Source organism: Geotrypetes seraphini, chromosome 8 (assembly GCF_902459505.1).
Source record: "Geotrypetes seraphini chromosome 8, aGeoSer1.1, whole genome shotgun sequence".
NCBI classification, from domain to species: domain Eukaryota; kingdom Metazoa; phylum Chordata; class Amphibia; order Gymnophiona; family Dermophiidae; genus Geotrypetes; species Geotrypetes seraphini.
In genome coordinates, this window is record NC_047091.1 from 64,094,454 (window position 1) to 64,120,395 (window position 25,942).

General features: G+C 42.2%; 1 protein-coding gene across 4 annotated transcripts in view; it reads right to left on the bottom strand.

Annotated features, from left to right (window-relative positions):
- The window catches only part of EFEMP2 (EGF containing fibulin extracellular matrix protein 2), a 101,640-nt gene that overhangs the window by 61,133 nt on the left and 14,565 nt on the right, over nt 1-25,942 (bottom strand). For 3 of the 4 annotated variants that reach the window (XM_033953613.1, XM_033953612.1, XM_033953614.1), the window contains exons 2-3: nt 23,794-23,884; nt 4,872-4,920 (exon numbers count right to left, since the gene is read on the bottom strand). In XM_033953613.1, coding sequence (XP_033809504.1) covers nt 4,872-4,920; nt 23,794-23,880 — 136 coding nt within the window. In that variant the 5' untranslated portion in view covers nt 23,881-23,884. Of the gene's footprint in view, nt 1-4,871; nt 4,921-9,073; nt 9,131-23,793; nt 23,885-25,942 lie in introns of those variants that run through there. The other variant, XM_033953615.1, reaches the window with a different exon arrangement.

The following is a 25,942-nucleotide window of genomic DNA, read 5'->3' on the forward strand; positions in this document are numbered from 1 at the left end:
TTAAAATACTTCCAGCAATGTGACCTGATAGTGGGAATCCAATGGATACCACATTTGTTTGTGACTCTTTTGATTAATAGTGTGCTTATTTACAGATTAAATTCAACCCTGAATCATTATCGATGGAAGAAAGCATGCCGGAGCTCTGTGTTTGTCTGTTTCTGTTATGTGTTGTCTGTTTTAGCTTAAGGGGTACCCCAACATTGCGCATTGGCCATTTCCAGAAATTATTCCACCCCTTCTATTAGTCCAAATGGTACCATATCCCTTTCCAAAAAAAAAAGATTCCCCCACATACCAGAAAGTATCTTATGAAAACCATGCTCACAATGATTTTATGCTATGGCTCACAGATAATCGAGGCCAGCAGCGTGCCAGATTTTAGGAATAAAGGGGACGCCCATGTGGGATCCCTACGTGGGTCAGGGCAAAGGGTCTATAGAGTGGGCAGACTTGATGGGCCTTGGCCCTTTTCTGCCGTCATCTTTCTATGTTTCTATGTTTCTATACAGCCCAATGATAATTTAGTTAGGGGTTATATTATAAAAGGATATCTGAAGAGAAATAATTAGAAAGCTTTATACCTGGTAAAATGGTGTTCATTGGTATTTGATATTTGCTAAATAAAATAAAAAATGGTCTCTCTTTATTTAACTTACCAGGTATAAACAGTGCAGTGCACATCTCTGACATAGTTATTTTGGTATCACATTCTGTACGTGTGTATGGTCTCTCTTAAATGACATAATAATTATGTCCAGAACATAAAAAGGTGTATTTTCTGAATGTCCTACAGAAGACCTTTAAGTGCATTAGTATTGTTTCTCTCATCTCACACAAATACTACTTTACACACAAGTATTGTGTCACATGTTCTCACCTTCTGTACATAAAGTGGTTTTTCTCCTTTTTCTCTTATCTTCTCTTTTACCACTAGGGGTGTTTATTGTAACTAAAGCATTGAAGCTAAATAGTCATGAGGAAATATTTTCCTTGAAAAATCACGTACTGGGAAATGTTATTCCATATAGACTTTCATCCTTTTGTGATAAAATTGGTCAGCTCTGCTCTCTCATTCTGATGATTTGGCTAACATGCTGGGTTAAGAGAAAATTTCACCAGATCGAGAAGATGATGACACGCAATCAGACATACAGTGCCATGAAGCTATTATGTGGCACCGACTTGGGAATAGAAGTGAGCCTATATCCTGCCACTTCACATTAGGGCTGGTCTCTGGGGGCGGTGCACGTGAATCTTACATGAGTGAAGGCATGTGAGTGGCATAGCAAGCCTATTGAAACTGGAGCATAGCCAGACCCTAACCAAAGCTGCTAAGAAAAACAGGATACCAGATAACTGCAGTGATCGATGGTGACTATGAAGCTACCCTAAATGTATGTAAGCCATGAGTAAGAGCACAAATATAATATTAATAAGATTATTAATTTCCATGATTCCCTATACGTGATACTTTCAAGTAAAATGCCTAATTAGCAAGAAATATTAGGGAATGCAAGAATACCAGGTTTAGCACATAAGGAAATAATTTATGAAGGGAAAATTAATTTTCCCATTTTACCTTTGCTTAAAAGTAGAATAAATACTATTGTTTCTGAAATACTGGCTGGCAAACAAGCATATTTTGGCTCCAGAGTAGCAGACGTATTTAGAAGGGAAGGTGAATGGGTGCCAAATATTGTACATAATTATGAACTAACGCTACGATATGATCAGTTAATGTTACATGTCGTTAATGATATCACAAAGAATTAACTTTATCGCATTGATTTAAAAACCACATCACATTCTGTACCCTTAGATAGAAAATGGTGTAAATTTTGAAATGAAACAATGTGTCCTTAGTACTGTTGAACTTGTGATTCCTGCTAGTCAAGCTCCCTTTTCAGTATGTTTACAGAATGTTAGTGTGTTGCAGTGAGCAAATAATGTAACTTATCATTTTTATGAATAGATACTGAATTTTGAAATACTAACTTGCATTCTGTGGCAGATCATATTGAAGCTACCACTGCACTCCATGGGTGGGATGCTATTACGAGAGGCAGTAATATGGCATAAAAGGTGTTTCTTCATTTTGTACTCTATAAATTTGTTTAGCTATCTTTATGTTAACATTTCTTAATTGTTGGACACTCTCTCCCCTAATTCGGAGGACTTCTTAATTTGGAGAAGCAGACTTGAGTATCCAGGAGTGGAATGTTATACCTCAGCATATTACTGACATGTTCAGCATATTACTTACTGACATGTTCAGAATATTACTGATATGTCTCCTCAAGTCTGCTTATCTGACCTCCGTATCATGAGCGTTACCTTGATCTCAAAGGGGCAGTAAAGTTTGCTCATTTGAGAACCTGACTTCCTTTGCAGGCAAGCTGCTCAAATAACTAAAGACTATATCAAAAGGAAGGGGACAGTGACAAGTATCTGCTAACTTGACCTTTTTGACCTAGGAATTGCCCAAACAGCCTCAAAGGGACAGTAAACATCCTAACCTCCTTGATCTTCAAAGGGACAGTGAAACCAGTCTCATGGGAAAACAATCTCTGCAAACACCTCATTCATAACCTCAAAAGGACAGTAATGCCAGATGGGACCTGAATGTTGACAAAACCACATCAAAGGGAGAGTGAAACCAGATGGAAAGCCGGTTTTCTGCAAACACCTCCTTCTGACATCCTGACCTGGGTGTTGTCAAAACACAGAACAAAAGAGCAGGACTAATTGTAACAGCAGGACCAGCTGTTTATGCTTTTACTATGAACTCCGCAGTGTGCATCCTATATAAGACCGGGATTCTGACCCTGACATCAGAATCCATGACATTTGGCCACGTCTCACGGGACAGTCCTTTGGTCTACCCATCTATCTATTGCAGGGATTCCCAATGGTGAAGATGATTGTTATATGGGGTCAAGGTGATGCTATTTTATATTTAATTCTTATATGTGTATAATAAAGTGTTATTGTTTATGCTTTATATTGTCTGTGTGCTTTTCTGAGTGTCACTGATCATCCCACTTGTCAGAAATTAGAGGCGGAACAACGCGCGAGGAGCCACTGCGCGCGGCTCCATGCACACTACGGCTGTGAGGAGGAGGGAGCCGGTCACAAAGTAACACTGGGGGCATCAGACTGCAGGCCGCATAAAACGACCAGGTGGGCTGGATTTGCCCCATGGGCCTTGAGTTTGATAGCTGCGTCTTAGATGATGCTATCAATTTAAATTGACTCATTTTACTCTCTGGTGTGATTTCCACTCATTGGATCCAATCACCTTCTCTCTACTGTCTGTGCTGAACTATCTCCTTCATCTTTTCAATTCTGGGCTTCAAATATCTTCAGTATGTGTATACCTCAGTGCAATTGATGCTTTTCATGCCCTCTTGGATACCAAATCCATTTCTCTACATTCACTAGTCTCCAAATTCATGAATGGCTTTTACCATACCAAGCCTTCCCTCAAACTGCCGCCTGTTGCTTGGGATTTTGAATGTTGTTCTTGCCATGCTCATGAAGCCTCCCTTTGAACCACTTTCATCTGCTTTGTTGAAACATCTCACCTGGAAAGTGATTTTCCTCATTGCACTTACCTCTGCTTGTTGAGTCAGCAAATTGCAAGCATTAGTCTCAAATCCACCCTATACTAGATTTTACCACAATAAAGTTATCCTGCATACTCATCTGAAATTTCTGCCAAATGTAGTCTCTCTGAATTCCACCTCAGCAAGTCCATTGTTTTGCCTGTTTTCTTTCCATAGTCACATACTCATCCTGGAGAGTCAATTCTCCACACCCTGGACTATAAAAGAGCTCTTGCCTACTATCTAGATTGCACCAGACCACATAGGACTACAATTCAACAGTTTGTCTCCTTTGACCCTAACAGATTTGGAGTCTTGGTTACTAAGCAAACTATCTCATGCTGGCTATCAGACTGTATATCCATTGCATATTCTCAGATTGGGCTGATATTGGATGACTGTATCACTGCTCATATAGTGCGAGTTTTATGGCCGCTTCCATTGCCCATTTGTGCTCTACTCCCATTGAGGACATCTGCAAAGCAGCCATTTGGTCCTCAGTCCATACATTTATTTCTCATTACTGCTTAGATCAACATTCTAGAAGAGACAGTCAGTTTCGTCAGGGAGTTCTCAAAAATGTATTCTCTTTAGAAGCCATCTTCCTTCCATCCTCAGGGATTTCACCAGCCTCATGACAGTTATATTTAACCCTCTTCCTAGAGGCATGAGCCTGGCAGCTTGGAAGTCCCATATGTGAGAATATACTGCATACTTGTTCTTAAAGAAAGCATAGTTACTCACCTGTAGCAGATGTTCTCCAAGGACAGCAGGCAGATGTTCTCACAAACCCACCTACCTCACCTAGCTGGCTTCTTGGCTTTTGGACAAAACCGAAGGTCCCACGAGCCAACGTCAGGCAGGAAGGCATACTCGCACGCATGGTATGGGCAGCTCTAAAATTTTAAAGTGATAGTACACTTTGATACACGTCTGTGACAGGCTCTGTAAACGACTTTGCCCAAATGAGAATATCTGCCTGCTGTTCTCAAAGTACACCTGCTACAGGTGAGTAGCTATGTTTTATGGTTGTAACAAAGATAACATGTACTATGTGCAATGTTCTGTGTGTTGAGGAAGTTTTGCAAAACTTCTATTTTGGAATACCATGACTTGGTCCAGTATGGAGCTGTTCCCTCTGGCCTGGGAAGGAAGTTACATAGTAATGAAATTGCTAAGTGTTACACAGAGCCAAACCATAAACTGCTGTCCCTTTATGTCAGATACTGCATATGTGATATCTCTATATATAATATCCCATACCTTTGCAGTGCTGTGTTTGATGGTCCCACTCGTAGCCATCTGTGCACTCCTACAGTGTGAAAGAAAATCAGAGTTAGTGGTAAGGTCAGTTTCAAACAGGGTGAGCATGGGTCTTTTAATGGTAGAAATTTTGAATTCCCACTATACATTACGAGAGCAGGATTAACTCTTTGATGGGCCCTATGCATTTATATTACGTTGAGTCCCCATTGTAACAAAAATGCATTTTAAAACTCCCACACTTGGGGACCTATGTAGTTCTGAATGCAGAGGAGAAAGCAGCAGGTAAGTACTACTTACAGACTCCTAATAACATAACATACATTTTGATTTATATATCGCATAAGCCTTATGGTTCTATGCGGTTTGCAAGAGTTAAGACTGCCGAAGTCAGTGAACTACAACATAAGAGGTAATGGCGGTTAACAGATTTATAATGGCAAGAAATTAGAGTTGACAAGGAGGTAGATCAGGACAGTAAGCCATGTGGTGTTTTGTAGATGAGGCAGACAAAAGAGGTATAGTTGACCAGTGTCAGTGATCTATATCAGTGGTTCCCAACCCTATCCTGGAGGACCACCAGGCCAATTGGGTTTTCAGAATAGCCCTAATGAATATGCATGGAGCAGATTTGCATGCCTTTCACTTCCATTATATGCAAATCTCTCTCATGCATATTCATTAGGGCTAGCCTGAAAACCCAATTAGCCTAGTGGTCCTCCAGAACAGGGTTGGGAACCACTGATCTATATTGTAACTTGGCAAGAATAGAAAGTAGTTGAGGTTATATCCCTAAGTCTCTAAGATGTCATCACTAGGCGTGCAGCTGGCCCAGCGGGGTATAAAATTATTTAGTTACGCAGATGACTTCACAATCATTATCCCATTCACTACTTCTCCCTCTGAAACTACCCCCATGGCAACAGAAGCACTAAACCTGATGGAACAATGGACCACAGAATTCAGACTGAAGCTTAACTCAGAAAAAACTAAATTCTTCATAGTCTCGCCACACCCATCTGTCACTACAACTTCACTATTACATTACATTACATTACATTAGGGATTTCTATTCCGCCTGTGCCTTGCGGTTCTAGGCGGATTACAATAAAGATGATATCTGGGCATTTCCAGTAGAATTACATTACAGGAGAAGAGTAGATTACAAGTAACAGTGAAGAGTTACAATACATTCAATATCGCAGCAGATGTAACATAGCCACGGATTACAATAAAGAAGATATCTGGGCATTTCCAGTAGAATTACATTACAGGAGAAGTGTTAATTACAGGTAATAGTGAAGAATTACAGTACATTCAATATCACAGGAGATGTTACATAGCAACTGAGTCAATTTACAACTGGTGGAGAATAAGAATTACAATATATTCTAGATTACAAAAGATGTTACATGAGCTAAGTCAAGTTTCTTCGGATGGAGAGTAGCATCATTTGCCTATAAGTGGAGGTGTATTTATTGTTTTGATGATTGCATGATGTTGGTTAATTAATGTTGATGATATGGACAGTAGGGGTGTTTAGTTTGGGTTGGATAAAGAGATTCTAATTCCCAATGGAATTGGTTGGGAACTCATTAGGTGGCGGTTTAGATTGATGGGAGATATTTTTTGAACAGTAGTGTTTTTATTTCTTTTCGGAATTCTTTTATGTCTGTAATTTCGATCAGTAATTTTGAGATGTCGGAGTCAATATTAGCTGCCTGTGTTCCTAGTAGGTTGTCATAAAGTTTCTTACGTCGAGTACCATTGAGAGGAGGGTAGGTGAAAATGTTCTGTGTTCTCCTTCTTCTGGATAAGAGATAGTAGTGAAAACGGTTGTTTAGGTAGCTGGGTGCTGCGCCGTGGGTTACTTTGAATAGGAGACAGTAGAGTTTGAATTGTGTTCTTGCTTTTATTGGTAGCCAGTGAGATTCTATGTATGCTTTGGTAATGTGGTCGTATTTGCTGAGTGAGTATATGAGTCTGAGGGCTGTGTTCTGGACGGTCTGTAGTTTTTTTATTGTGTTGATTGGGCAAGGTAGGTAAAGGCTGTTGCAGTAGTCTACCATACTTAGCACGAGGGATTGGACAATGATCCTGAATTGATCACTATGCATCAACAATCTCAGCTACCCTATTCAACCTACTATGAAGGTTCTGGGGGTAATTCTGGACCATGAAAGACCAAGTGGACTTCCTAGTCAGAAAGGGTTTTTTTTACTATCTGGAAACTTAGGTCCATTAAAGCATAATTCGATGCTACCTCATTCAGAATTCTGGTGTAAGCCCTAATACTAAGCCATCTCGATTATTGAAACATTGCCCATCTGGCAATCTCCCAGAAGAACATGCAGAGACTACAACTGGTACAAAATGCGGCAGTCAGATTGATCTTTGGGTTGAAGAAGTCCGATCACATTACCCCTGCCTACCAACTCCTACACTGGCTGCCAATGGAGGCACGTGTGAAGTTCAAGCTGGGATGTCTCTGCTTCAAGGTACTATCCGGTCTAGCCCCTAAATATATAACCGACCTCTTTTCCTTCTCAACCAACAGACATAAGAGGAGTACACACCTGCAGTTTGTCTCCCCATTGGATAGAGGATGTAAATTTAAGAAACACCATCAACATCTTCTATCGTATCAAGCAGCCTTATGGGGCAAAGACCTGGAAAAACTAATTATACACGCGAATAACTATGGCGAATTTAGGAAACACCTAAAAACATACCTGTTCTTGAAGTACCTAGGTAACGAATCTGGAGAATCGCTCCCATCACAATCTCTCCCTTAAATCTGATTCCTAAACTGTTAGCCACTAATCCCTAACTATGTTTATTCCACTCAATTTGTAGCATCTTTTTAATCATTGTAAACCACATAGAACTTCACGGTCCTGCGGTATATAAACTGTTATTATTATTATTTAAGAAGTACTGCAGAGTTTGGAGAATAGGTGTGTTTTTAGGAGCTTTCTAAAGTGCATGTAGGAGGCTGATGCTTTCACCAGTTGATTCAATTCAGGGTCTCTGGAGGCAACTTGGTATGATAGGAGTCTGTTGATGAATCTTTTCAGAGTGCATCCTTTGATTGAGGGGGAAAATTATTAACGAGTGGGTCTGCCAGGCTCGGCAAAAATGAACTGATTAGTAAGATAATTGGGCAATAAGCCATGTAGGGCTTTATAGAAAAGACAGTCGAATTTGAAGAGCACCCTTCCCTCTATCGTCAGCCAGTGCAGTTTTTGATAGAATGAGGTTATGTGGTTGAATTTTTTAAGATTGAAAATTTGCCTGACTGTGGGGTTTTGGATGATGCTTAGTCTCCCGAAATGTTTGCATAAGCTCCCTAAGTATTATTGCTAGCTGGTCCGCTGACCAGTTGCAGCCCACCCAGCTAGGCGGCATAAACTTTTCCAATATGGGATAGCCCTACAGTGGATGCTTGGCTCAGAAAAAAGCCAGATCACTGAACAAGGATGACACTTAGTACACAGGACAGAGCACAACTTGAGTCAAAATGGCTTGAATGCAAAAATAATGATTTATTGTCTAGGTCTTTCAAGACAAGGCAAAATATTTTCCAGAAAAATAAAGCACAGAAGCAAAACAATAAGCAACAGGTAAATGCAAACTTTCAAAGGAACAAAATGTTTTAAGCACACCCACAGCAGTACTCTGGGTTCCACAGGCTTTTCACAGCAGGAGAGTTGCCACGCCTTGGCTTGAGTAAAGCCGTAGCTGTTTCAAGGCTTTCTCCCAAACTCTCAGGCAGATAAAGAAAACTAGTTTGATGTTGCTTCTGATGAAAAAGAAAAAACAAATAATCCAAAATTCGTTCACAGTAATGTCCCATAAGCTTATTTCATTGTTCTTTCCAAAATAAACAACAAAAAAACTTTTGCAGCAAAAAGAATAAGCTTCTTGCACAGTTAAACAGTCCTTGGTTCTCTTAATCACCATAGCCCTATGGTTGCTGGAAAAACATAGTTCAAAAAGTAACCTTCTCACCTCCAACACCTATAGATGGTTGATACAGCACAGTTCACTTCCTGGTTTAAACTTCACAGGAAAAACAAGTCTGTCCTTTTAATATACAGTAGTACCATTTAGACAGCTGGAATAGACTGAGCATTGTTATCAGACCTCCTCTTGCTCTGGAAATTCATTCTCAGAGATAATCTCATCTGCTATTTCCATACCATCTGAAGTATTAATCAGCTCCAATTCTGGCCTGTGGAAATCCTCCTCCAGCTCAAGCATTTCTCAATCCTCACTAGGGTTCAGCTGGCTTTCACCATCAAGCAAGCTCTCAGACTCTTGTGCACTTCTCTCCAGAGACTGGTCTGTTCGCTGTCTCCTCCCTCTGCTCAGTGAGGAACTCCTTTTGATATCTAGAAAAACCCTGCCCATACCTAGGTAATGGGCCAAGGCTCTCTCTGGCTCCCCTGCAGGCTAGTCTGAAAATTACTACTAGTTTTATTCAAAGGGAAATATGCCAGAAATTCCCCTAACACTCTGAACGGTGTTGAGTGTTTGATTTCAGGCTGTTTCAAAAGGGTACAAGAGTTTACATTGCCAGAGGCTAGATCCTGGCATGTCTGAACTCGGATAGGCAGACTTGCCTATATGTGAACCAGGGCCAAACTCCTGGTGAGACTTTTTAACTGCTGAGTTCTTACTTTTCCAACATTGCGCCTGTGACAAGCCAGCAGCAGTGCTGGAATTGTCACATTATATGATGTTGCAGTAATCAAGGATGCTTAGGACTAGTGCTTGGACTAAGAGTTGGAATGATGCCATTTCAAAGTATTTTCTTATGGATCTAAGTTTCCATAGTGTGTTGAAGCCTCTGTGCATGACATGATCCACTGGGGCTGACATGGTCAGGGGTGTCAAACTCAATCACATTAAGGGGCTGAAACCCAAAACACAGGCTAAGTCACTGGCCAGACCCCGCCCCCATTCATTTTTCATATATACACACACAATATAATCTTATTAATACATAATGGTTAACCACAAAATTAAACTACACAAAGCACACTGTATGCTTCTCAACATTCATTCCTACTAGAACACAGATAACCCCTATGCAAATACAGGACCAAAAACTAAAAGTACTAATATATAAAAAAGAAACCCTAAGACTCATGCAGTACAACCTCCAGAGAAAAAGAAACAAATGTATTTCTTCCTGAGCAGTGCAAAATATAAACAGCAGATTAAAATTCTCAAAATTGACACAATTCAAACACTAAATTGAAAATAAAATCATTCTCCCTATCTTTGTTGTCTCCCTCCCTCCATACTGTGCCTCCCTCCGGCGGGTGTCTTACCTTCTGGCTGTTTTAGGCGACCCGCGGTCCGATGCCCCCGGTGTTATCTTGTGGCCAGCTCCCTCCTCCTCACAGCCGCAGTGTGCAGCTGCTCCTCGCACGTTCTGCACCTGAACCGGAAGCCTTCTCTCTGACATCGCAATGTCGGAGGGAATGCTTCTGGATGAGGCGTGGGATGCGCAAGGAGCCATTGCACGTGGCTTCGTGCACGCTGCGGCTATGAAGAGGAGTGAGCCAGCCACAAGATAACACCGGGGGCATCGGACCACGTGCCACATAAAACGGCCAAGCGAGCCAGATTCGGACCACGGGCCTTGAATTTGATGCCTGTGGTCTAGATCAGGGCTGTCAAAGTCCAGTCCTCAAGATCTACTGGCGGGACAGGTTTCCAGGATATCCACAATGAACATGCATGAGAGAGATTTGCCTGCACTGCCTTCTTGGTATGCAAATCTCTCTCATGCATGTTCATTGTGGATATCATGAAAACCTGGCCTGCCAGTAGATCTTGAGGACCGGACTTGGGCAGTCCTGGTCTAGATAAACATCCAGGATTTAAATTGTAGGGACGATTGGAAAGTTGGATCCCCTCAGGGTTATGGAGTCCACTGTGAAGTTGGTGGATATGGCTATGAAGAATTTGGTTTTCTCAGTATTTAGTTTTAATTTGAAGTGCGCCATCCAGTCTTCTATGATAGACAAGACTGAGTCTATTCTTTGTATTTCTATGTGCATTTGGTAGGTAACAGGGAGGACAATAGTGATATCACCAGCATAGCCATAGTGGGCGATATTTAAGCTAATTAGGTAGTCCCCCAGAGAGGCTAGATAGATATTGAAGAGGAGGGGCGATAGTGGAGAGCCTTGGGGAATGCCACAGCTGCTTGCCCATTTGTCAGATAGTGTGTCTTCAAGCTGAACTTTGTAGCTTTGAGATTTCAAGAATCCTTGGAACTAGCTGAAAATATTTCCTGATAGTCAAAAGGAGTCTAGGCAAAGTAATAGCAAGCCATTGTCCACTAGGTTCAAGGCACTGCTGAGGTCTAGTTGGTGTATGAGTGCATTTTATCCCTTGCTTAATAGATAGTATAGGTCAGGTATATCCAACTTCGAACAGGTCGTGATCTACTTTTTCCGGCCAATAGTGCCGGTGAGCTATCACCATGAAAATTAAGTTTCAAATTAAATTTTAACCCAATAAAGTTGGAGGATTCCACCCCACCCCCCCATTAAGCTTCTGTCATTTACTTGAATGTGAACAGCTGTTAAGCAAATTAATCAAAAACAAAACAGAGAGACAAAGATCCAGTAAGAACTTCGAGGGAAAATGGAAAAGTACATTTTTTCTAAAAGTTTTATTGACTAATAACTTTCTTTAACTTTTATTGAGTAATTTGTGTTAAATTTAGGTTGAGTACTGATCCAGGCTGATCTTGCACAATCTTTAACATTTCGCTCTTGCTCATTAGTGAGACATCTGAGCCTGCATTTCATCCACCAGCTTTTTGAAGTTGGGTGAATAGTGCATGAGGGCCGGTCTCAGGGAATCCTGGAGATGTTCATCTGTCATGTTGGAACGTTGTGTACTCTGTCAATTTTGGATGGGAAAACGCAGATTCACACAAATAAGTTGAACCGAAACAGGAGTGTACAGCTTCACTGCATCTTCTCAAGTTGGGAGATTTGTCTCTAGGCACTAACTTCCACAAGCTCGGTAAAATCACCAAATTCTTGATACTTTGTTGTGTCTGCCCGAAAACGTTTAATGACAGCAAACTATAAAGCAACCAATGACCAGCACACGGCACAACTAATAAGGTAAGAGTATTCAGATAAAGCCCAGGCAAATGGATATTGCCTGGTATACAACACACTTCTAAGGGGTGTTGGGCAGGAATGGGTGATTCTGAGAGGCAGGAGACCAGGTATGACGCCGGGCCTGTGGAGTATTGTTATGGGGCGCGGGCAGAGGCCCCCTGGGATACCCATAAACTATTGGCATGAAAACAACAAGCACCCCTAATACACCCGTAGGCAAGATTCCCACAGGCAAGGAAAAAAGACAGGCAAAGGATCAGCAGTGGCGGCAAGCCCTCAGCAAATGACCTGTTGGCACAAACTCTCTCCTAGCGATGGGGCGAGCTGCTGGAGAGATGGAGCCAAGTAGGGCTGGCGATCTACCTCTGACTCCTTCGTGATCTACAGGTAGATCACGATCTACCTTTTGGATATGCCTGGTATAGGTTACTGAGGAAGGAGGCAATTACCATCTTGGTGCTGAATGATAGGATGAAGCCCGACTGGGATGGAATAGCTGAAATTGTTCTAGGTGGTTGATTTATTGAATTAGCACTATCCCTTCCATCAGTTTTATGAAGAGGGGGGTTAACATAATGGGTCTGTAGTTGTCAGGCTGAGAGAGAGGTTTTTTCTTGTCCTTTATGATGGGTCTGATGATGATGTTACCTCTTCCTGTGGGGAATTCCCCTCTGTTTAGTGCAGGGGTGCCCAACACGTCGGACGCGATCGACAGGTCGCTCGCTCAGGCGACCCCAGTCAATCGCAGAGCGGGTTCTCTTCTTCCCTTCTCTTTTTTCCCCTCCTGACTGGCCTGCTCCTTAATTCTGCTGCTGCCTCCGCTGCTCAACATTAAAAAAAAACAAAAAAAAAACGGCTTGGAGAATTTATGCTCCTGGACCTAATGTGTGCTTGTATCAGCTTCCCTTCTCTTCCCTCTGAAACCGGAAGTTATGTCCGGGGTGGGGGGGGGAGAGAAGGGAAGCCGGCACGCAATTCTGTGTGCAATTCTGGAGGCCACATTACCGGAAAGATGTGCTTTGAGCTGAGTCGGTCCAGCGGATGGCCACTAGGATGGTCGCCGGACTCAAGGGTCTCTCATACGAAGAAAGACTGGGCAAACTGCAGCTCTATACCCTGGAGGAGCGCAGAGAAAGGGGTGACATGATTGAGACATTTAAGTATGTCACAGGTCGTGTTGAGGTGGAAAACGATATATTCTTTCCCAAGGGACCCTCAGTCACAAGGGGGCACCCGCTCAAACTCAGAGGGGGGAAATTTAGTGGTGACACCAGGAAGTATTTCTTCATGGAAAGGGTGGTAGATCACTGGAACAAACTTCCGGTGCAGGTGATCAAGGCCACCAGCGTGCTCGATTTTAAGAATAAATGGGACATCCACGTGGGATCCCTACGAGGGTCAAGTTAAGGAACTAGGTCACTAGCACTCAGACTCAATGGGGTGGGTCAATAGAGTGGGCAGACTTGATGGGCTGTGGCCCTTTTCTGCCGTCATCTTTCTATGTTTCTATGTTAGAGCCCCATTCACGGGCTAAAGTGGGAGACAGGTCAGTGAAGCTTGCGATTTGCTTTTCTTGCTGCCAGGTCCTGCCTACTTTCTGTTTCCTCAAAAGCAGGACCCGGCAGCATTTCTCCCAATAGGTCGATCTTGGGCCGATCAGCCTTCCTCTCCCCGACGTCAATTCTGCCGTTGGAGAGGAAGTTCTGGCCAGCAGAACTTCCTCTCCAACGGCAGAATTGACGTCGGGGAGAGGAATGCTGGTGGGCCCGAAGCAGGGAGAGCTTGGCCGGCGGCCTATTATCCGATGGCAGTGGCAGTGGCTTAGGGGAGGGCAGGGAGGGAGAAAGAGGGCAGGCAGGGAGACAAGGAAAGAAGAGAAACAGAAAAAAAGAAAGAGGGCATGAAGAGAGAAATAAAGAGATGGCAGGGAGAGAGGAAGAAAACGTTGGGGGGGGGGGGAATGAGGTCAGGAGGAGAGGAAGCATACAGGCTAAAAGAAGGGAAGAAAGATTGGATGCACAGTCAGAAGAAGAAAGTGCAACCAGAGACTCATGAAATCACCAGACAAGGTAGGAAAAATGATTTTATTTTAAATTTAGTGATCAAAATGTGTCTGAATTTATATCTGCTCTCTATATTTTACAATATGGTCCCCTTTTACTAAACCGCAATAGAGGTTTTTAGCGCAGGGAGCCTATGAGCGTCGAGAGCAGCGCTGGGCATTCAGCGCAGCTCCCTGCGCTAAAAACTGCTATCGTGGTTTAGTAAAAATGGAGGGGGTGGGTATTTGTCAATTTTTTTTTAAGTTCAAGAAATTTTATTGAGTTTGGTATATTAAGTACAATAAATGTTAACAAGGCATGGTTGTTACTGAGGTGACAGTGCATAGAGTCATCTGCTTTGACCTCTTTGAAAAAACTCCGGAATAGGAATGATAATTAACAATTCTATGCGTACAGTGTGCGTTGTGTTTTTTTAAAATTTTATTGTTGGTAGATCATTTTGACTTGGTCATTTTAAAAGTAGCTCGCAAGCCCAAAAAGTGTGGGCACCCCTGGCTTAGAGTATCTGATAAAGAATCTGTAAATTTGTAGCAATAGACTCTAATAGAAGAGATTTAAGAAGTCTATGTGTAAGATAGAAATGATAGTGCCTGGAATAAGACTAGAGAAGAAGATGCGAAACTGAAATGGCAGGAAAAAAATCAAGAAAATACAAATTTAAACTGAAGAAGAAATGTAAAAACTACTACTTCACCCTAATAAACCAAAATGGACTTGATACAAAAGAGCTGTTCAGACTCGTCACTAATCTGACACATGTGCTTCCCATGACTTCGCCCCCTACTGTGGACACTCTCATCCACTATTTTCGCTCAAAAGTACAAACTGCAAGAGACTCTTAGTGCTACAAAATTTACTGGTCACATAAACCCTCTGAACCCAAAAGAACAAGCATACTAAGCTCATTCACTCTACCTACCTGGATTTAATTCAACCATCTATTTAAAAAATATGATCTAAAATATTTTCCCATCGATTTCTTTCCCCCAACTCTAATGTCTAAAGCCTCAGACAGGTTCCTAGCTGATCTATACACCTGGATAATAGATACACTAAACCAGGGCTGCCCACACGTTTTTGGCTTGTGAGCTACTTTTAAAATTACCAAGTCAAAATGATCTACCAACAATAAAATTTTAAAAAACACAAAGCACACTGTATGCAGAGAAGATCCCCAACCAACATCTCTTTTTGTCCCTCCATGAGTCTAACTTTTTCTTCCTTTCTCCCTGCCTCCTCCCCTTTCTTTCTGTCTTTCTCTCTCCCTGCCCCCCAAGCCACCGCCGTCAATTTCTCCCTGCTTCAACAACACCGCAAAATCCAGGCCCGCACTAGGCCCACAAGCCTTCCCTCCCCCCATGTCAATTCTGACATTGGAGAGGAAGTTCCAGGCCAGCCAGGGGGGGCTAGTGGCCCCAGCATGGGACTGGATTTTGTGGCATTGGGGAAGCAGGGCAAATGCAAAGGCAACGCGAGTTGCGATCGACTCGTGTTGCCCTTGCGATCTACTGGTTGATTGCGATCAACCTTTTCGGCACCCCTGCTCTAAGAGAAGTCACATTTTCAAAATCTTCTGCCAGTGATCATCGCCATGGACATTGTGACCGGGCGCAACCTAACTGGGCTCAGCAAGTGACCTAACCCAGTGCACACAAACCTCACTGAGCAGTTTGCAAGGTTGTTTGGTAGCTTGGTACTGCTTTAATATTAAAAGAGTTCAAAACTTTGTGCTTAAGTCCAGCATTCAAAAACCAAACCAAACAATTGCAGTTTAAGCCAAAAATATGCCAAAACATAAAAGCCTTATTTCAACAAAATGAATGCTTTTCTGCCAGGCAAAACTCCCTTGGGGTTAGGCTTAATGCCCCAAGGGTGAGATCCTCTCCAATAATTTTCCCTCAATGGATCAGCTTGGAAAGATCCCTTCCCCAGATACCAACAAAATGGCTGCCTGTGGCTTCTGCTTTAAAGTTCAAACAAAACTTCACTTTTTCCACAATAATCCACAATTCCTTTCATACAACCCCCCTTTAACAATGGCCTTCAGCTTATTTCCATGCCTTCTGGGCTAGGCAAATCAGTTCCTTCTATTTCCATGTCATAGGAACTTTCACTAGCAGCCATTTCAAAATCTGGCTCAAAAGCAGCATTATCATTATCCCCTACCTCACAAACTTCTGCCTTAGTTTGCTGCCGTGGTGAGGATTGCTGCTTTCTGGCTGTCATAGTCTGTACTGTGCTGCCTTCCTTCTGCTGTATGGCTTTGGGTTGCTGGTGCTGGAGCTGGAACTGTTTCTGTGTGAAAGTTATTCCCTTTTCTTTCACTGCAGTGTGCTGATTAGCTCTTACTGCAGGTGTGTTAGAGTGGCCTGCCCTCTGAAGCCTTCTAATCTGGCCTGAACCAGTATCAGCCTGATGGGTGTGGCTTGTATTCCATCCCTGCTTTTCCCCAACTCTCCTGCCCCTATCTTCCAGCCCTGCTCTCTGCCCCGACTCTCCTGCCTCAATCTCTGCTCCGAATCTCCTGCCCCAATCTTCCAGCCCTGCTGTCTGCCCCGAGCTCTGCCCCAACTCTCCTGCCCCAATCTTGCTCCGATTCTCCTGCCCCGACTCCAGCCTGTGGTTTTAACCCACGGGTTAAAACCATGGGCTCGCGAGTAAAAAGTAAAAAAACCACAGACATCAAACGTATGCGCAGACCATCTACAGACAAAGTAGATGGTCTGCGCATGCATCTGCATCGCTGGATTGCGATTTGTGAGGTCTGTGGGGGAGGCGTTCTTCCGATCGCCCCCATTTGAATGCAGGCTCTGTGTGAATCATTCAGCCTGCGTCGGATCGGACACAGAGCGGACTAACTTGGCCAGGTTAGTGAATCTAGACCTATATATTTCCATTTCCGAGTAGTAATCTGTTGTTTAGTCTTTAATTGCTTGGAATCAAAAAACAAACTGACATGAGAGAACATTACGAGTTTATGATCAGTCCATGAAAGAGTGTGTCCCAAAAGAATAGTGAATTTTTAAAAAATCTGATCAATAGTATGTCCAAGATTATGTGTAGGAAATGTAATTCACTGAGATATTTCTAAATCAGATAGAAATTGATTGATATATTGAGTGTAAGAGTGCATCAAATTATCAAAATGATCATTAAAATCTATAATAATCAGGTTAAGATAATAGTAGGTGAATTGGGCAATAGTTAAGTAAATCTTATCCTAGACTTCAAGTGGAAGATTAAGTGGACAGTACACTAAGGCTAAGAAGATTGGAACCTTAATATTAAAAGTTCTTTGTAAGAAAGCATGGTTATTGGCAGTTCAATAAAGGGGAAACTATTTATCAAAGACCAAGGCAAGACCTCTGCCTCTCTTAGAACCTTGAGATTTGGATAAGTAACTAAATCCTGAAGGAATGTTAATCCTAAAATTTGAATATTATGTTTAATGATAGTATCATGAAGAGAGGCTGTTTTCATTTTTAAGGATCTACAGTTCAAAAGTCCAAAAGTCGAAGATGAAATAGAGTGGTTGAAAATGTATTGATGTATGTGAATGAGATTAGTGGAGACAGAGCCTCTAGGAAACAGCCAAGCGACTTGATGCCTATTTCCTATAACCATAGGCAGGGCCGGATTAAAGGATAGGCCCAAGAGGCACGTGCCTAGGGCCCAAAATAGTCAGGGGGGCCCCAGGGCTGGAGTTAGGAGGTGGCAAACAGATTGGCTGCCCTAGGCCCCACAGCTCAAGGGGGCCCCACAATCCAGGCAGCTCACTTAGCTGCCATCAGCCCTGCCTTCAGCTACGGTACAGCTAAAATGAAGAAAGAAGCAGTGGGACTTTTCCTCTTGCCTGCATCACTATAGGCTCTGCCGATCTTGATCCCGCCCCCCTCTGAAGTGACTTCCTGTTTTTGAGGGGCAGGATTGAGACCGGCGGAGCTTATAGGAAGAGCGATGCAAGCAAGAGGAAAGGTCTCGCGGCTTCTCTCTTCGTTTTTTCTGCTTAACCACCTCGCGCTCATCGTCTCTCCGCAGCCGTTGGCCAATGTTAGGCCACCGAGACCCAACCTCGCTTGTGGCTCAGAAGGCGAGACAAACCTCAGTGGTAGGCTCGAGCCAGTGCTTGCAATCGCCCTGCCTACCCTCCGGTGTAACTTCACATTTCCGGCAGGCATGCCGGTCAGAGGAAGCCACCAGCAGGTAGCCCAGGGAAGGGAGTAAGAGAGAGTGAGAAAGGGAAGGATGGCCTCCCTCGGGACATGTGAAGAACAGGGCAGCGGCGCTGCTGCTGTCCCCAACCAAGGACAAAAAGAGAGATGCTGAAGGCACCGGGAACCACAGCCAGATACTATTTCCATGAAGATGATTAAAGCAGAAACGACATAATTTTTTTGTTGCTTTTAGAATATAAGGTAATCTTTTTATTGGACTAATTTTTATATATATTTTTACTAACTTTTAGAGACCAAAACCCCCTTTTTCAGGTCAGGACAGTATAATGTAACAGCAAAAGGAGGCTATGGCCTCTGAAAGTTAATTGAAAAAGGCATTAGTCCAATAAAATGGTATATTCTTATTTTCAATGTTTGTTTTATTTCTATTTGTTAATTTGTAAACTAGTGATTGTTTGTCAGTTTCTTCAAATGTACATCTGCTATATGTATATTTTACAGAGTATTAGGGGCTATGTGACATTGTTTCTGTGGTGTTTCACTGTATGCAGTTTGGCTTCTTGGTGGTTCAGTTTAACCTTTATCTACATATTTCTATTTTTAGTTTGTGATTACTTATTCCATATTGGGTGAGGGTGTATCTGTGTTCTGTGTGTATGAAAGACATGGTTTTCTGTTAGCGTTGACTAGCTTTGTTTGGCTAAATGCATCGGGCATATGGTTCTTGAGGGCACCTGATTTGAATCTCCTTATTGTCGGCCGATCTTCTTTTGTTCCACATTGGATTCTTTGGACTGCTTGTTTTGTTGTTTCGTTACAAGTTAACATACATGGAGTGGAACATACTAGAGGAGTTAGATTTGGCTGTTTATGCATACATATGGGTTACAGTTGGTCGATACAGAGGCAGTTGAGAGACGTTGTAAACTTGGTTATTAATATAGACTTTTATTTCAGATAGTATTACTGCTTTACAAATATTTGAACAGTTTTATATATGCATGGAAAGGGTTGAGAGTTAAAGCCCTGGGTAAGTAGATGGGAAGGGACGGAAGGGGGATTTGTTCAGAGATATTTGGGGTTTGCATAGAAGAAAAACTGTGCACTGGTATGCTAATCTTTGTTTTGAATCAAAAAAAAAAAGATATACAAGTGGAAATAAAGAAGTAAATAAGAAAACAGATAAATGGGAGTGGGACATAAGCGGGGTAGGGGTGGGCCATGGGCAGGACAGGGCCAGGGGGCCCCAGTGTACTTGGGTGCCTAGGGGCCCTCGAAGAATTAATCCTGCCCTGACCATAGGGATACAGCAAAATTGATTCTCATAAAAACCATTGTTATAATCATTGTCTGTCGTGGCCACAAGATAAATGCTAAAATTTCCAGCCTACCTTTACTCATGAAGGTATACATAATTTGCGGTAGAAAAGTAGAAGAGATAAAGAGGAAAGTGGAAGAGATAAAGTGCTTGCCACAAGGCGCAAGCCATATGAGCGTGACCTGCTCCTTAGGCTTACATGGACATCGCTGTGTCAGACAGTTTTATAATGGTGCCATACGGAAGTGCTTACTCAAGCCAGCGGTCATGTGACCATAGTTAGTCTTTGGGTCCTTGGGGAGAAAATGGAGGCAAACTCCTGATAGATACAACAGGTAAACTCTATGCAAATAAAGCTAGAATAAAATAGATGCCGCTGTGTTAGACTGTTTTATAATGGTGCAACAAGGAAGTGCTTACTTGAGCCTGCGGTCACGTGACGGCAGTTAGTATTTGGGTCCTCGGGGAGAAAACAGAGGCAAACTCCTGAAAGATACAACAAGTAAGCACACTCACAAACTCTAACTCTGGCTGGCAGGGCTTTGGTAACCCCACCAGCCATTTAAAGGGGTGCTGCAGTTCTGGAGGAGGCCCTAGCCTCCTTGCCACCCCCTCACCCACCCCCATGACTATACCACCGCTTTAAAAGGTCTTTCTCAGGTTTAGGGAACACTACTGTAGGTGCTTGATACATAGGTGGTAGTAACTTCTCTCCCTTCAGTGCCCCATTAAACAAAGCAAGATATGGAGCTAACTCACTTTGCAGTGTCTTACAAAATTACCCAGGAAAACCATTTCCTTCCACAGCATTTCCATGAGGAATACTATAGATGGCATTCTCAACTTCACTAACTATAATTGGCCTATTTAACCAATTACTTTGCCTCCTTGTTCCACCTAGGGAAATTGAGAATGCCCTTTGTAGTAAAATAGCCAAATAAAAACAAAAATAGGGACCAAATGTCCTCATTACAATCTATTGCTATCTATCCAACAAAAGTGGACTTTATGAAACTGATTAATAAGAAGAAAAAGACCTCATTGAGTGAGACAGCCTGCATCAATGACAAACATTCTACAGCGCTGTTTATGCCCAACCGCAATATAATCATAGGTCAAAAAATTCAACAAAATCTTCTCAATCTTTGGAGCAACAGAAATTAGATTTAAAGAATTTGTCAGCTATATTAGAGCAATCTATAACAGAATTTTACTCAAAGAGTTGCTTCTTCTATTTTTGAATAAGATTTGAATAATGTTTTTAAAATTTATTTCCGTAATTCTAAGACTCTCTCTTATAGGCAAAAAGTTTGGATTTTTCCGGACGTTAATAAAGTAACACAACAACAAAGAAAGGTTTTTCCTTCTTACAGACAAGAGACTTTGAATTTGGGAGCCTCATTTAGGTTGCTTTAGCCTTGTAAATGTGTGGTATCTTTGGGTGGTCTAAGACAGTGGTTCTCAACCCTGTCCTGGAGGACCACCAGCCACTCAGGTTTTCTGGATAGCCCTAATGGAGAAGATATGTATGCCTGTCACCTCCATTATATGCAAATCTTTCTCATGCATATTCATTAGGGCTATCTCAAAAACTCGACTGGCTGGTGGTTCTCCAGGACAGGGTTGGGAACCACTGGTCTAAGATATATTTTCTTTATTCCTGAACAACTGGCAGCTTTTATAGATCTTAAGAAGTTAGCTTAAGGTTTGAATGTATCTTATCGGACATTTACTGTATTTTTCGTTCCAAAAGATGTACTTTTTCCCTAAAAAAAGTGGGTGGAAATGTCTGTGCATCTTATGGAGCAAATATAACAATTTTTTACACATCCCCGGGTACCTTTTTTAATTCTGGTGCTTCAACGATGTATCGGCAGGAGCGAGCTTTCCGCGCTCCTGCCCCTCCCTCGCTGGACAGCTGCCTCATCATATCTTGCGGCCAGGTGCACAAGGCAGGAGCAAGCTTTTCACGCTCCAGCCTGGCCCTGCGCTGCTCCCTGAATGGCTGCCGTCAATTCTTGCAAGTCCAGCAAAAACTGATGGCAGCCATTAAGGGAGTGGTGCAGGGCCAGGCTGGAGCACGAAAAGCTCACTCCTGCCATGTGCACCGCTGGCCACAAGATATGAGGCAGCCATCCAGCGAGGGAGGGGCAGTAGCGTGGAAAGCTTGGTCTTGCCGATACACCGCTGAACCACCAGAATTAAAAAAGGTACCTGGGGGGGGGGTAAAAAATTGTTGGTCGGATGAGAAGGATCCCTCTTGTCCTGGCCTACTACTAGACCACCAGAGGGGGGACAGGGTACAGAGCCTGGCAGGGAGGGAGGACAGGGATCAGAGCCTGGCAGGGAGAGGGGCTGGCTGCATAGTCTGGTAGGGCAGGGAGGGAAGGTGACTGGGTTCAGAGCCTGGCAGGGAAGGGGGCTTGGTGCAGAGCCTGTCAGGGAGTGAGGGGGGCTAGGTGCAGAGCCTGGTACATTTTATTAAATATATTAGTACACAATTTGTCTCAGAATATTTTTTTTCTTGGTTTTTCTCCTCTAAACCTAGGTGCGTCTTATGGTCAGGTGCATCTTATAGTGCAAAAAATACGGTAGTTTGTTGCTGGAGATAGTGCTAAGACCTTATTTGTTGTAATAAATTTTCCTTTTTGAATTTCCTTATCCTAAATGGTTACTCCCCCTTACTTTTGGTGGTCTAATAGTAGATATTATATTTTTTCTTACTAGTAAATTTGTAATTTCAATTTATAAGTTTTTTTTCTTCCACATTTCTGTAACAAGTAGATACTTGTGAATTGTACTTCAAAATTTGATAAATAAAAAATAAGTTTTAAGGACTAAGAGTCAATCATCCCTTCATTGGTTTCACAAAGTCCACTTCTATCTGTAGTATAATAACTCCTTGAAACCCAGAACTTTATAATCATAGTTAGAAATATTTTCCCTATGTCACATTTTACTTGTCTTCACAAAATTTTATCTCAAATGAATACCATCAGGTTCTGGTGATTTGCTACTATTTAGTTGGCTACCAAATTGGGGCATAAAGGTTTGCCAGAGAACTTCAAACTAAACACAACATTCTAGTTTAGTCTCCTGACAAATTCCTGTCATTCTTCTGCTTGGATCAGAAAACTTTTGTACCACTTTCTGCATCTCAGCTGTCTCTGACTAGCACAGTGCATCCTAGGTCAGATTGTTACCGCTAATGTCATTGTTTGGGGAATTTCTCAATTGCTCATTGGTGTCTTCCTTCTAGAAAATATCATGGAGACAAATTTTACCTATCCCCGTGGGATCTCTCTATCCCTGTCCCATCCTCGTGATTGTCCTTGCCCCATTCCTGCATGCTCTGTCCTCATCTGCACAAGTCTCAAACTTTAAAATCATAAGTGTTCAAGGCCTGTGCAGTTAAGGCAGAGCTTGCAAGAATGGGATAGGGATAGAACTCATGGGGACGGTATGGGGATTTTGAGGTCCCCATCCTGCATTTTCCCCAGGAAGCAGCAAATGTCCTCATTTTCACTGGATTACAGAGAGGCACCATAGCTGAGATATCACAAATGATATCAGATAGATGACAACACTGCATCAGCCTAAATGATGTTGACTCGGTTTTGAGCATGGCTGCTCCCAGAGGTGCATTTTCACCAGCCATGTATGTTTACAGAAGATAAGAACATAAGAACATAAGCAATGCCTCTGCTGGGTCAGACCTAAGTTCCATCGTGCCCAGCAGTCCGCTCATGCGGCGGCCCAACAGATCCAGGACCTGTGTAGTAATCCTCTAACTATACCCCTCTATCCCTTTTTCCAGCAGGAAATTGTCCAATCCTTTCTTGAACCCCAGTACCGTGCTCTGCCCTATTACGCCCTTAGCACTATCTCCAGCAACAAACTACCGTATTTTTTGCACTATAAGACGCACCTGACCATAAGACGCACCTAGGTTTAGAGGAGAAAAACCAAGAAAAAAACTATTCTGAGCCAAATTGTGTACTAATATATTTAATAAAATGTACCAGGCTCTGCACCCAGCCCCCCTCACTCCCTGCCAGGCTCTGCACCAAGCCCCCTTCCCTGCCAGGCTCTGAACCCAGTCCCCTTCCCTCCCTGCCCTACCAGACTATTACATCACTTTTGGAACAATTCAACATCCATGACCTGCAAGAGTCACTGTCCTTTAATACAGTCCAGGTGGGTTCTTACCGTGTAACTGTCAGGTTCCTCAGTGTTCTGTGAAATAACTGTTCCCAACAATGTGAGCACAAACCAGGAAGTAGGGGCGGCTTTCATCTTCCTAGTGTGAAAGAGAAAAGAATCAGGGTGTGAACCCAGAGAGCTCTAATCCTTAACTCTGCAGATTACCTCTCTGTGAGAGACCTTGAAGTAATTCAGTTTCTCTCTCTCTATGCAAAGCACTAACTACCATTGCAGTAAGAAGGAGAAGTGACCTAGCAGTTATTGTAGAACCAGAACATATTACAAAAATAGAAATAAAAGAAAGCAAAAGGAATAAAGTTGATACCTTTTCTATTGGACCCCCTTCAAAAGCTAATCATACAATGCAACAAGTTAGTCCAATAAAAAAAGATATGACCTTTAATCCTTTTGTTTTGTTTTATTTCTATATATTATCTTAAAAAGTGGACTAACACATATACCGTACAATTTCATGACGAACCAGAGAAACCAGTATGCAAATCCCCAGGAGCATCACAAATGACAAATACACCCTGTTTAATACATCTCCAACTGCTCCCACCCTGACCCCTTGGATGTCTTCAACAAGGGAAGCCAACTGATGGGATGTGATTTTGATGCTCCAGCTTCCTTTGTACCCTGTGCGGCTGCACTGACCACACCTAGGGGTCCCTTTACAAAGCTGAGCTACCAAGTCGCCCATTTTATTCCTATGCACAGCTCGGCATTTAGTGTGTGCTGTTTGGCAGTGCAGCTATGTAAAAGCCCACCATAAATCCCATTGATCCCACTGATATTCTCTGTGACCTTGGGAAAAGTACTGCAAGCTCTTCAGTGCAAGAAATTATTGTAATTGAATACTAATAATGCTAAAAACTGCCAGAACTTCCCTAAGATCCTTCAATACTCTTGGATTTAAACCCATCTGGCCCCATTGCTTTGTCTTCTTTTAATAGCTAACTTCTGAAATCATTTAAGTTCTACATCACTTCCATTCCTATTTGTTTTTATTCTGAGATCCTACTTCAAGCCTTCCATCTGTGAATGTTGAACAGAAATACTTTAGGGATGCATGTTCATCACAGTTAATGCCATGATTGAGTCATTTTCTAGTCAAGATTTAAATATTTTTTTAATTTTTTCACAAGTTTATTATAAATAATTACAAAAATTACATGTATCAAGAAAATATAAGAGAAACTCTTGTCATAAGGTAGTATAAATCAAATCAAGTCCACATCAAGAGGAGAACAAAAGAGAGATCCATTTCAATAAACAAAAGAAAAACGAATTAGGAATATTCATATTATAGGCAGCCTAATTTACATTCTTAAACCCCTATTAAATCCTATAGAATACCAACTAAGAAACACTGGTTGTCTTCAGGGCAGGATTAATTCTTCGAGGGCCCCTAGGCACACAAGTACACTGGGCCCCCCTGGCCCTGCCCCATCCCACCCCCATTTATCTGTTTTCATATTTACTTATTTCCACTTGTATTTCTTTTTAAATTATTCAAAACAAAGAAAGATTAGCATACCAGTGCACAGTTTTTCTTCTATTCAACCCCCAAACATCTCTGAACAAATCTCCCTTCCTTCCCTTCCCACCTACTTACCCAGGCCTTTAACTATGAACCCTTTCCATACATATATAAAAGTGTTCAAATATATTGTAAAGCAGTAATACTATCCAAAATATAAGTCTATATTAATAACCAAGTTTACAACGCCTCTCAACTGTCTCACTCTATGTCGACCAACCATAACCCATATGTATGTATTAACTCCTCTAGTACGTTCCACTCCATGTATGGTAACTTGTAACGAAACAACAAGGCAAGCAGTTCACCAAAGAATCCAACATGAAACAAAAGAAGATCGGCAGACAAAAGGAGATTCAAATCAGGTTTATTCAAGGTGCTCCCAAGAACCATGCCCAATGCATTTCGCCAAACAAGGCTAGTCAACGCTAACAGAAAACCATGTCTTTCATACACACAGATCACAGATACACCCTCACCCAGTATGGAATAAATAATCACAAACTAAAAATAGAAATATGTAAATAAAGGTTAAACTAAACCGCCAAGAAGCCAAATTGCATACAGTGAAACACCACAGAAACAATGACACATAGCCCCCTAATACTCTGC